This window comes from Fukomys damarensis, unplaced genomic scaffold (assembly GCF_012274545.1).
Source record: "Fukomys damarensis isolate Sample0158 unplaced genomic scaffold, DMR_v1.0_HiC HiC_scaffold_37, whole genome shotgun sequence".
Taxonomy (NCBI): domain Eukaryota; kingdom Metazoa; phylum Chordata; class Mammalia; order Rodentia; family Bathyergidae; genus Fukomys; species Fukomys damarensis.
Window position 1 is genome coordinate 2,631,867 of NW_022900949.1, and position 13,063 is coordinate 2,644,929.

Here is a 13,063-nt window from a genome sequence, read left to right on the forward strand (position 1 = left end):
ATTTAGCTCAGTGGTGCCACCACCTGTCTCCAGAGTGCAAGGTGCTGAGTTTGCTGCCTGGTACCCAAAAAACAAAAACAAAACAAAACAAAAAAACCACACAAATTTAATGCTTTTTATATTTTAAATAGCACTTATCACACACTGTGATCAAAACTGTTGCAGTTAGAGGTACAACAGCAAAATTAGTACAACCTTCTTTTCCCTTCACAATTTTCATGGACAGAAAATTTATTCTTGCCAGCCATGGTGGCGCTCGCCTATAATCCCAGCACACGGGAGGCTGAGGCAGGAGGATTGCTATGAGTTCGAGACCAGCCTGGGCTACACAGTGAGTTCCAGGTCAGTCTCAACTACATAGTGAGACCCTGTCTCAAAAAACCACAAAAGAAAATTTATTCTTACCATGGATCTTAGCAACCTCACAATGGATTTTTTTTCCCTAAAAAGAATAAGGACTTCCAGCTTGTCACATAAAGAAAGCATTTCATAGCTTCTCATTGGCATATCCCAATTGCCACCATTACTGCTCTTTTGCTCTGGATGATTATTAAGTAAAAATAATAAAATGCTCCTAGTCTTTGCAAGTGGATCTTGTGTATGCTTTCAAAACTCAGCTAGAGCCGGGGATTTAGCTCAGTGGTTCTGCGACCTGCCTTGCAAGCGCAAGGATCTGAGTTTGACCCCTGGTACCAAACCAAACAAAAGAAAACAATCAAAGCTCAGCTAAGGATATTTACAGTTCTGCATTGATCCTCACTCACAAATACCTTTAAAGAGAACATGGAATTGGATCCAGTAGCTCCAAGGCAGTGTCAAGGAGACTGGGATTAAGGGGAGCTAGTGAAAAATCAGAATACAGCACAAGTGCCATAAATCCTTTCTTAGAGAAATAATGGCCCAGAACTTCCTAAATATGGGGAAAGAATTCAACATACAGTTAAGCAAGGCGTACAGAATACCAAACAGCCATGATGAAAATACAACTTTACTACAACACATTATAGTCAATATCTGAGGAGTCCAACACAAGGATAGACTTTTAAAGCTGTTAGAGAAAAGCAACAAATCACTTATAAAGGTAAAACCCCTTTGAAGTGCAGCAGAATTCTCCACACAAACCTTAAAAGCCAGGAGAGCTAAGAGCGAAGTGTTTCAAACCTAGTTGTAAACAACCTCCAACACAGACGGGTGTATCCTGCAAGTGTATCTTTCAAAATCGAAAGAGGAAGGTGATCTTTCCATGACAAAGAACACCTTAAATTCATGATCACCACACCAATATTGAAAAAGATCCCCATAGATATCCTAGAAAAAAAAATGAAGCCAAAAACTGAGAATGAATACACCAAAGGGCATATAGATGCTAGGAGGGAAATGGACTTGGATACAGGAAAATAATGCAAGGGCAGGAATAAGCCAGTACCTTTCAGTAATAACTATCAATGCAAATAGTTTAAACTCCCCAATCAAGAGAAACAAACCCGTGAAATCGATTTTAAAACAACACAGTGGTGTGCTGCACGCAAGAAACACCATAAAAGCCTATAGATCAAAAATTAAACAAAATAGAAAACAATTATTCATGCACCATGGGCCCCAAACAAACCAGGAGTAGCTATCTTATTTTCAGAAAGAGTAAATGTCAAGTCAAAAACGATCTGAAAAGACAAAGACGGTCACCACATACTGGTAAGTAAACAACTGAACAGGGAGAAATTTAAAATGTAAATACATATGCCCGAAATCCTGGCACATTTAACTTCATAAAACAAATACCACCGGACACAAAGATGAGCTAAACATGCGCCCAATTGTCATGGAAAACTTCACCCGACTCTCATAGATCAACTAGATAAAAATTCCAAAAAGAAGTATCAGGGTTGGACCACAACTTTCAACAAATGGACTCCATAGATAGAATGTTCCACTCCAAAACAGAATTCACATTCTTTCAGCAGCACATGGAAAATAGACCATAAAGTAGGCCATAAAGATTGTTTACTTAAATACAGAAGAATGAAAATAACACTGTGCATATTATCACATCATTGTGCAAGGAACCAGAAATCAATGGCAAGAGAAACCACAGAAATTATGTAAACTTATGTAGCTTAACAATACACTCTTGAATAATCAGTAGGTCACATAAGAAATCAAACACTTGAATCACAAGATAATGCCAGTAAAACATACTGGGACACAATGAAAGCAATTCTAGGAAGTTTATAGAGGTAAATTCCCGCATCAAAAAACAGAGTGATCCCAAATAACATAATGATGCACTCCAAGGCTCTAGAAAAACAAGAACAATCTAAATCCAAAACTAATACAAGAATGTATATAAAGATCAGAGTGGAAATTAAAGATATTGATACTAAAAAATCCAAAATATCAGTGAATCGAAGAGCTGCTTCAAAAGAATAAACAAAGCAAGCTTCGTCAAATTTACAAAAAATGGGGGGAGAGATAAAACCTATATCATTGCAATTAGAAATTTTAAAAAGTGAAATCACAATGGACCCCAAATCCAGAGAATTTTAAGTAACTACTTTGAAAACTCCAGTATATTAGAGAATCTGGAAGTGTTGGGGACCAAGCTATGTGGTTTGAGTTTGATAGGGTCTGAGGCCAGTGAAACTTGCTTTAGGAACAGAGAATTAATGGAAACCACAGGTTTCCTGGCTGTTCGTAGAGAACTCAGAAACACAGCACTCCTCAGCAAGATGATGTCTGCTGAGGACACTACAAAGAATGCAGTAATCTGGGTATTGGAAGGATCTGTTCCCCCTAACTTGTTCCCCATTCATTCATTACATAATTACTGATCTTGCTGGTCCATGAAAAGCAAGGCTCCATGAAAAGTGTTACCCCTGTGCTTCTTGCTTGCTGATAAAGTGGGTCAATCATGGAGCCTGTCTGCTAGAGCTAGGCCCCTTCCAGTCACTATGTACCTTGAGTATTGTTTTTTTATTCCCCCGTCATTGCCCCCTACAGATATCTGAGGGTCAGGTCATCATTCAGCATAGAAAGAGATTTTGAGCCGGGTGTAATCCCAGCCCTTGGGAGGCTGAGGCAGGAGGATCGCTGTGAGTTCGAGATCAACCTGGGCTACACAGTGAGTTCCAGGTCAGTCTCAACTACATAGTGAGACCCTGTTTAAAGAAAAAAAAAAGAAAAAGGGATTTTTAGATGCATATGAATTACTGAAACTGAACCGAGAAGATGATAAAATTCTAAACAGCCCAATAACAGGTGATGACACGGAGGCAGTAATAAAAAATCCTACCAGCTAAGACCTGATGGATTCACTGATGAATTCTACAAAAACTTGAGGGGAAATTTAATGCCAATACTCCTCAAACTCACGAATGAAATTGAGAGGCAAGGAGTACTGCCAAGCACATCCGTGGAAGCATTTACCATGTTATCAAACTCAGACAAGGACTTAACAAAAAAACTTCAAGCCAATCTTTGTAATGAGCACATGTTACAGCTTGTATCTGCACTCACAGATGGGGCTTTTGGGAGGTGGCTGGATATAGGGTATGTGAATATGTATTTACGGTATAACTAAATTAGCCACTGATAGGTTTAGCAAAGTTCTGGGTGTGGATAATGGGAAAGGCCAACCCTGCATGTGGGTGGCATCAACCAGTAGTCTGAATAGCCTGAATGGAGTAAAAGGGAGAGGGAGGCTTCCTGCTGTGACCTCTTGATTTCCCGGCCATGGACTGTTTTTCCTCTGCTGTACTCATCTGCCCTGCTGCCCTGCCTTAGAGCCAGCTGAACACGGACTGAAACCTCTCTACAAACTGTGACCTAAAATAAACCTTTGCTCTTCTAACTTTGAGGGTCAAGTATTCTGTCTCAGCAACAAGGAAAGTAACTAAGAAAACATACATGTTCTCCTCAACAAGACCCTGGCAGATAGAATGCACAAAGTTATCGAATAGCTCACATAGGAAGATCAAATAGGCTTCATCCTAGGGACGCAAGGGTGGCTTAACATATGCACAGTGTCTTAGTTACTTTTCTCTTTGCTGGGACGAACTACCCAACACCCACTTGGAACCAAAGTTTCGAATTGCAAGAGCAAAGTTTTATTTTAGCTCACAGTTTGTAGAGGTTTAAGTCCATAGTACAGTGGCTCGAGGGCAGGACGGCCGGCGCGGCAGAGGGACATAGCAGAGGAGGAACAGTCCACAGCAGGCCAGGCAGGCAGGAAGCAGCAGCCATCAGATCAGGCCCATAGCGACTGACCACTTTCCAAAAGGATTCACCTCCCAACATCACACCCCGCTATACACCCGCCAATGGACGAATTCAGTGTTCCATCCATGATCCACTATCATATACCCATCATCTGGTCACCTCCCCCACCTCTGAGCACATCGGGCTCTCGGGAGGCATCTAGATATCAGCCTTAACACAAATCAATAAGGTAATACATCACACAAACAGAAGCAAGAAGAAAACTCACACGATCGTCTCAGAAGACCCAGAAACAGCTCATGATAAAATTCAGCTTCAATTTATGATTTTAAAAATCCTTCACAAAATAGATTCAGAAGGATCGGATACCAACCTGACAAAAGCCATTTATGACAAACGTACTGCCAACGTCATATTAAATGGGAGAAAACTGAAAGCTCTTCCCCTAAAATCAGGAATGAGACAACATTATCCACTTTCTCCCTTCCAGTTCAATATACTACCCGAAGCTTTAGCATGCTGTGTGTCCATAAATGGATAAAAAAGGAAATTGTGGGGGCCAGGGATTTAGCTCAGTGGTGCTGCCGCCTGCCTCATAAGCACAAGGTCCCGAGTTCAGTCCCTATACCAATAATAATAATACACCATATTTTTCAATTGTGCCTCATAGAGATATGTTAAATTGTTCCACTAGGATTGTAGATAATAAATTATTTTTGTAATTCTCATTTTAAAAATTCATTATCTTCCTAGTAATGTAACTAGGTGTACAAAGGTTTAGACCTTCAAGAATTGTTCCCTTCCAGTGAGAGCCTTTTTTATTGCAAGAAACTTTAATACATTAACAGTGAAAGATCAAACTTTTTAAATAGTCCTTCCCATAGACCAGGTACTCCTTTAAATGCCACTCAGATATTAATGGAGTACTCATTAGAGATCTATGGCTATCACTACTCCTGTTTCACGAATGAGAAAATAGGCACAGAAGGTTTAAGTTACTCACCTGAGTTCATACAATCTATGTTCACAGCCACAAGCCCTGTTTGCCAACTGTGTTCTATGAGTCCAAGTTCAGAGGGTACCGTGACTCCAAAAATGAATAATACGAAACCAGCTTTCCCGCTGAGATATTTACATCTTTTTTTTTTTGGTACCGGGGATTGAACTCGGGTCCTTGCGCTTGCAAGGCAGGCCACCGAACCGCTGAGCTAGATCGCCAGGCCTGTGTTTACATCTTAGTAGGGACCAGGCTACACGAAAAATGTTTTCTTATCTATGTCATTGAGAAAGAAAAGCGTTGTAAGAGGGTTAAAGGGACTGAGCACTTACTATTATTTTACACAGAACGGGAGGGGAAAGCACTCCGTTGAGAGGCATCTAGACGTACACTAATGGATGGGGTGACGACCACCATCTTGCCAGGCGAGGACTCACCAAAAGGGAACTAGATTGGCTGAACCAGAACAGGTGAGGGGGATGAGGGAAGGGTAAAAGAAGCCTACATACCAGATGCGATACTCCCTCAGCTTTTTGGGATGTGTGGATTATTGTTAGCGGTTTTCCTTACACTTGCAGTGAGTTGAAACATCACAGTTCCAGCAGGAAACAGTCGATACCCTTAAGTAGTACAACCGGAGTAGCGTTTTCATAAAGGGTTACACTCAGCTGTGCACAGAATGTGGGGAAACCGCAGAAGGTAGTTGAGAGCGTAAATCTACCTTTACCTGTGCCCAGACGCTGATGGTCCTGGTAACCTAGCATTAAGATCCAGAGGTGGACTTAAAATTCAGGCCACTGCTTCGTGTTGGAGAACAAAATACCTGACATACCCAAGGCAGAAACATCGCGGGGGTGGGAGACACAGGAAAGGAACGTAACCACCTCAGGGCAGCCAGGAGGCAGAAAGGACAAGGAGGGCAAGAAAGCAACTCTTAGCTGCGAACCCCTGTAAGATTCCAGAAATGTGTTACATGCGCCCGACAGAACACACCCAGGAGACTCAGTACACAGGGCGAACAACTCCCGTTCCCAAAGGGAGCCACGGGGAGAGGGCAGAGGGGGACAGGACCGAAGCAGGACTGAACCCTAGCAAGGCAAACATTAAATCTGGCAACTTCATGACAGTTTCTGGGGGCACGAGGTGTTGAGAACGTGGACCCCAAAGGGCGTGGGTGGTCCGGCCTCTGTGCCTTTGCCAGCGGCAGCCCACATGGTCTCTCGAGCTGGCCGTGCTCCTCGGTACCCGTGACACAATCGGAGTGCTGTGCTGCCTTGAGCTTCCCGCCCCTAGATGAACTGGCTCATTACCTTTCATCTCAGCCTCCCCCAAATTTTTAGGGCACAGACAAAATGTAGACAGATCCTTTGCCAGCGCGCAACACGAACGGCCTCTTGTCTGACCCCTAATTGCCATCTACCCTTAGCCACACGTGAACCCTCGTTTACCGCTCACATTCCTGTCAGCATTCTGGTCTTCTGAGCTCCCCGCAGAATGATCCATTCACCTCCATTTATGAGATTCTAGAGCTTCTCCAGCGCGCATCTCTGTAGCCTTTCCAAACGGCTCCCAGAAACCCAAGGCTTCTGAACCGTATCATGTACCACAACCCCACTTCTCTGGGATTGTATTCGTCAGCTTGGCTGTGCTGGAACAAAATACTTGACCTCCACAGCTCCAAAGAGAACAGGTTTACTTTGGCTCTCGATGCCAGTGGTCTTAGTCCTTCGGACTTGAAGGAAGAGGCATCATGGTGCAGGGGGCCCGGCAGAGGAAAGCAGGTCGCAGCATCACAACCAGCGGGCAGTAAGAGAGAGCATGGGGCGAGGGAAGACAAGATGTACCCCCCAAAGTGTGTCCTCTCCCCACCATCCCCCACGACATACTTTCTCCAACTGGGCCCACCTCCTAACGGCCCATTCAGCTACGGACTCGGTAGGACCGATCCACTGACGAGGTGGGATCCACCCCTGGACCCCATCTCTGATCTCTGCTGCACTGCCAGTCAGGCCCTCCAGACGTGGGTCTTTGGGGGACACCACCGCAGAAGGGAAACACTAACCAACAGATCCCCTGTGTGCCTAAGCATTAGAGATGACAGAAACCGAGGATCAGGTTCATGTCTGGCTGAGTCAGGAGCACAGCACCCACCTCTCGTGAGGAAAACTCCGAGGCCTATTAGGGCTGGAATAATCCGCCCCCTCGGGTGTGTTGGGAGCTGACCTTAGATAGACTGTTCCTCTCAAAAACCTCTAAAGTCCTGACTCCAACCGCCTCAGCCCCTAAAGCACACAATCCAAACACTAACATGTGGCCAGTAAGGACCGGCAAATATCCCGACTCCAGCCTGGCTCCACCCTCCGCCTTACCCTACAGAAACCTGTGCATTTCCTCAATAAAATGGAAGCTTCCAGAAACCTCCCTGGAGTCTGCGTGGTGATTCCGTGCCTGGCCCTCCCAGTCCGGGTCCCTGAACCTTGTTCCGTGAGCGGGCTCGCAGACGAAAACAACAGGAACCCGCCAAAGCAAGGCCCAGTCCTTCCTCTACTCGCTGAAGAAGGGAGCCTCCCAAACAGCCCACCATCTGCACCCAACTCAGGTGCCCACTCATGTCCTCTGTCTTCCCAATGCTGCGTAACCCCAGCCGTGCAACCCCTAGAAAGGCAGTGCCCAGAGTATCCGTGGGCAATCTTGAAGGCTTTCCAATGACCATGACACGAGACTCCCCGGAGACCCCGACTTCCCACTGTCATAAACGTGGGTAGAAAGCCTCAGCGAGCGACAGTCCCAGTATCAGCTCCAAGTTCACCTTGCTCAGCTCTCCCACGACAGATGACCCCTGACCACTCCCTTCCCCCAGACATCAAGGTCAGTATGGGCCCCAGCGGGCAACTCCTGCACCCTCACATGTGTTATGTCCATCTCTGTCCCCAAGTTACAGATTGCTTGAAATTTTTCCTTAATAATGAGGAGGCGGGTGACCCAGCCGCTAGGGCGGTAAAGATTGTTAAAAGGAAAAATTACTTTGGAACCTGGCACCACTAGTTGATCTTGAAAAGGGTTGCCATAGATTTAAACGCAGAAATCAGAATCATACACAATCCTAGAAGAATCCAGGGGATAAATAATTTGTCTATAATATCAGAGGATAGAAGGTCTTTGAAATGATTACCTAGAAGCCACAAATGGATTAATAAATTTTGCTTCCTTTAAAAAGAAAGTCCTGGCCGGGGGGGAAAACACTAGAGGCAAAACCAAAAGACAAATCAAGGGAAGTGTGGGTAACTCACCACAGACTCCTCCCAAGCAGAGAGAAAACAGCACAAACCCTAAGATGAATGGGTAAATGCTGAGAACAGATATTCACAGATAATGAGAATGGCTCTCAATAAAAGCAATGATTCCTAACTTCACCCACAAAAAGAAACCTGAGGGGGTGGGGGAGACCCACTTACTCAGACTGGGAATTCTTCTTTTCAGTTTAATAAGGTAATGTACCAGCCCGGGCGGCGGGCGGGGGAGGCGCAGACAGTAATCCCTGGTCCGAAGGACCAGAGGTGGATTAGCAAAGCCTCCTCCCAGAGAGACCCGGACACAGCCTGGCCTGGAGCCAAGAGGAGCCGCGCGTGTGGCAAGGAGAGGGAGGGATGAGCCGAACCTCACAGGCCAAGACCTGAGGAAGCCCAGGGGAGGCAGAGAGAGGAGCCTGACTGAAAGCAAGCAGCTGCAGAGACCGCAAAAGAAAGCCAGGATTAGGGGGAAGAGCGAAGGGGGAGGGACAAACACCAAGGCCCGGAGAGGGAGCCCAGGCCAGGCAGAAAGAGCAGAGGGTCCAGGATGGGGAGCCCAGGCAGAGCAGGGCAATGGCCAGTGCAGACGGACTGAGGTCGGGCAGGGAGGGAGAGAGAGCGAGCGAGCCCGGAGGCCGTCAGCAAATGCAGAGAATTCAACTTAAGGCTCAAGGCCGGGTACCGGGGCAGTGCCGCTCCCTGTTTCCGCAGGTGAAGCTCTGTGCTCTCTCAGCACCGTGCCAGCCAAAGGTCGTCCTCTCATGCAGACCTTCACCCCGGACCGGAGCTGGGAGCCCACCGTAAACCTCTTGTCTTTATGAGTCACGCAGCCTCGGGTGTCTCACCGTAGTAAGGGAAAACGGAAATTCGGGGCGTCTGATTTTTTGGAGAACATTAAGCACCAACCGTTTTCTCCAGATGAGGAAATTGAGACCTGAAGGCACAGAGGAGTTAAGGAACTTACCCAAGTCCACACAGCTGGGCAGGATTCACACTGTGGATTCTCACTCCACAGTCAGGATTCCTAACCACTCTGCTGTGAGACCGAGAGAGTGCGGGAGTGTGGGACAGCCAAGCGCAAGCTCGAAGGACGCAGGGACGTCCCTCGCCACGAGTCTTTAGATTCTTTACTACCTCCAGCTGCTGTCCATCGGGATCTGAATTAGTTTGACCTGTCTTTCCCAGAGGGCCCCTTTCTGTAATTCCCAAATATGCCCTCAAGGTGGCGGTGTTCCACCAGCCTACACCCACCGACCAAACTTCCTTCTCCGTTTGAAGGAACTATAAAAATTCTCCTTTTCTTTTGCTAAATTTATTGGTACATGTTAGGCATACAGTACGATAACATTCGTCATGGGGAACTTGTACCTTCACATGATTATCTTGGTTCTTATTTTCCCCCATTCCCCTGCCCTCCCTTCCACCCCTCCACCCCTCCCTGTTTACAGTTTGCATTTTTCCCTTTATCGCATTTGTTTTTTTTCCTTCTTTCCTTTCCACTCTCCCCCATTTCACACGATCCGTTACATGTTCTGATCCTCGTTTGCACTTTCAATTTCGCACGCCAGAGAAACTATTCGGTGAGGCCGCGCTCTTCAGCTATTCTTATTTTTAAATTGTTTTCCTCAGGTGCTTTGCCACGGCAACAGAAAGCCGACGGACCCAGTCCCCAAGCGGGCAGCCACCAAAGCCACTCTCCTTAACGTGCCGGAAGACGGACCGAGCCACAAGTCCTTCAATTCCCTGAGGCTCACGTTCCCCATCTAGGGGTCGTCCTGAGCATTACACCAGGTGAGGCTCCAAAGACCCTGAAACTCGGTCACTGGGCTCAGAAAACAGCATCCGAAGGCTGCTCACACTCACTGTGCCGAGGTCTGTGTCCTGTCTCATCCGACATCATCCCATAGTAATTCTACAAGAGCACATCTGTGAAAAAAATGAAGGAAACAGAAGCAAGGGGAGGTTTAGCGAGTTGTCCATGACCATCCATGAACAACCGTCCAATTTCCAGTTCCCTAACGTGGAAGCCTCGCTGTGAATCTGTTCACACCTCGGGTGGTGCCCTTGAGTGTGGAAGCCCTCACCAGTGGGCTTTCTGTCTCTCAGGGCAGCCATGGAGCCGCACGACGGGAGCTCCCTGTCTCTACCCAATGCAGGAGTAGCAGAGGTACCTGGATGTCTTCTAGAAAAGCACAGCATAAGCCAAGTAACTATTGGCTGTGTAACCTCGGGAGGCTCACAGCCCCTCCCTGGCTCAGCTTCTGGATATAGAACTGAGAGACTTCCCGAGGATCTAACATCTCCGGCTGTGGTAGACTGGGCTCCGGGGGGAGGGGGTGCAGAACCCAGAGATTCCCTCTAGCAAGCCATCACCAAACAGGCCAGGGCAGCCATCCAAAATCAGTCGGCCTCAGCAAAGCCCTCTGCAGATCTAAGAGGTCAGACAGGCCAACACAGACTAAATGAGCTACTTACTTGCCTGGCCCGTGGGCATGGTGAGAAACAGTGATGGTTTGCTGTCTTAAGCCATCCTAAGCATTGGGGATGTTTGTTACACGGCAGTGAACAAAGACGGACATTTATATGCGGTAGGTTTACCAGAGCTACCTCGGCACGGACACCCATCAGGGTTAAAGAGAAACAAACCTGAGCCAAGGGAGAAATGGAACTCCACACAACCAAAACCAAGGCCTTAGCCGACCCCATGGGAGCATTAAAAGCTGTGGTGCTTCATCAGACTTGTGCTGAATTGAAGCAGGTTTCCAGACACCATAAAAAAATATCACAGCCTGGGAAGGCTTGAAAAACAGAAATTTGTTGTCTCACAGCCTGGAGGCTAGAAGCCGGAAATGGGGCATTGGCAGGGCTGATTCCTCCTGAGGGTATTAAGGGAAGATCTTTTCCTTGCCTCCTCACTTCTGGCAGCTGCTGACAATCTTTTGCGACATCCTCGCTTTGAGGAGACCTTGGCAGATCTGGGTCTTCATCGGAACACGGCCCTCTCCTTGTGTGTGAAAATTTCACTTTTCAGGAGGGCACTAGTCCAACGGATCAGGGTCCCACCCTACTCCAATGTGATGTCATCTCAGCTAAAGACACCCGCAATTACCCTGTTTCCAAATAAGGTCACGTTCTGAGGTTCCGGATTCTATATCTAATCTACCACATGACCTAAACTGCTGTCTATGTCTATAGGTAGATGAGAGGTAGATTACAGATCCATAGAACACATCTAGGCACGAGTGAGGCTTTGGTAAGCCCACATCGACCAGGCGTCAGATGTTGGCCAGCTCTGGGGAGGGGCATAACTTTGGATATACCAGGTCCCTTAAAACTCAGGAAGGAGGCCCCAGGAGGACTCAGGTGTGTATCTCCGGCAGACAAGAGTCCTGACAGCTAGAAGAGTGACTACTGGGTCTGACGAGGTGTTCTCGATGTCACACGGCAATGTCCATTAGACTGAGCCCACCACCACAGCACCGACTCACCCACTAGAGCGGGGCCACTCCCAGAATCCACCACTCCACCCATGCCCATCTGCCCACAGCAGCACCCATGCAAGTAACGCCTGCACCACACCAGTGTCCTGTGGATTCCCAGCTACAATTAAGCCTTCTAGAGAGATGTCTTGTGTGTACAACTCTGTGGGAGTCACTGGGAAGGCACAATCCTTGGCAACACAGTCCACTTTGTGATGTTAGAATTGTGTCCCCCGAGATGGCCCAGCAGCCTTCACAGAGGCTGGAGAGCTAGGAAAGGGCCAAGGGGGAGGAATTAGAATGTTAAAGGAGTTGCTGGTGGAAGACATGGTTCCTGGTCTCACAGAGCAAGCTAGTTCCCATGAAAATAATTCTTCATAAGAGAGCTAGCCTGGCCCTTCCCCAGTCTCTGGCTTCCTGTCTTTCCCAGCATGAGGATACCCACGTTGTGAGGAAGCCAAGGAAGCCAGCCCTTCCCCGACCGAGCCAGCACCATGCTCTTGAACCTCCAGAGCCATGAGTTAATAACCCTCTTTTCTTTGCAAAGTATCTATCTCGAGGATTTTGTCACAGCAGCAGAAAGCAGACCGATGAGGTGCTCTGTGAGGGGAACTATATGTAGCCTAGAGACACTGTGTGATTAACAAGTATGATTCTGACAAGGACACACTGAGTCGCAAGACTTGGGAATAAGCTCCAAGAATCCAGGGCAGACATCCCCACCACCAGGCCGGGGCCCCAGCAACCCTGATCAACTACATGGTGTTCACATGCATAGGGGTTTCCAGGTGTCAGGGTAGCATCTCTGAGCACACAGGTCACATGCCTGCCCCACTGTCCTTGCCCGTGAAGCATCCTTTGAAAAATCTTTCCTTGGGGGAGAAAAAGCATTTCCATTTTCCAGGAGGCTTGTATTGAATTTCACAAATCCAGAGAGGTACGATATAGGCTGTTAGCAGCTGCATGGATTTATTGGAGAATGAGGGAACTGGACGGGGTGGGGACTGTGTGAAAACCATGTGGGACAAGCTGTGGAGGACTGGTGCTTCCTGGCTTTACCCTCAGCACAGGCATACGAAACG

The 13,063-nt window shown here is 47.2% G+C and overlaps 1 protein-coding gene across 1 annotated transcript in view; it reads right to left on the reverse strand.

The window, feature by feature from the left end:
• The window catches only part of LOC104876801 (vomeronasal type-2 receptor 116-like), a 32,731-nt gene extending 21,281 nt beyond the window's left edge, over positions 1–11,450 (reverse strand). The window contains 1 exon segment of the mRNA XM_033759411.1: positions 11,419–11,450. Within this exon segment, the coding sequence (XP_033615302.1) occupies positions 11,419–11,450 (32 nt within the window).
• Positions 11,451–13,063: the final 1,613 nt, after the last annotated feature.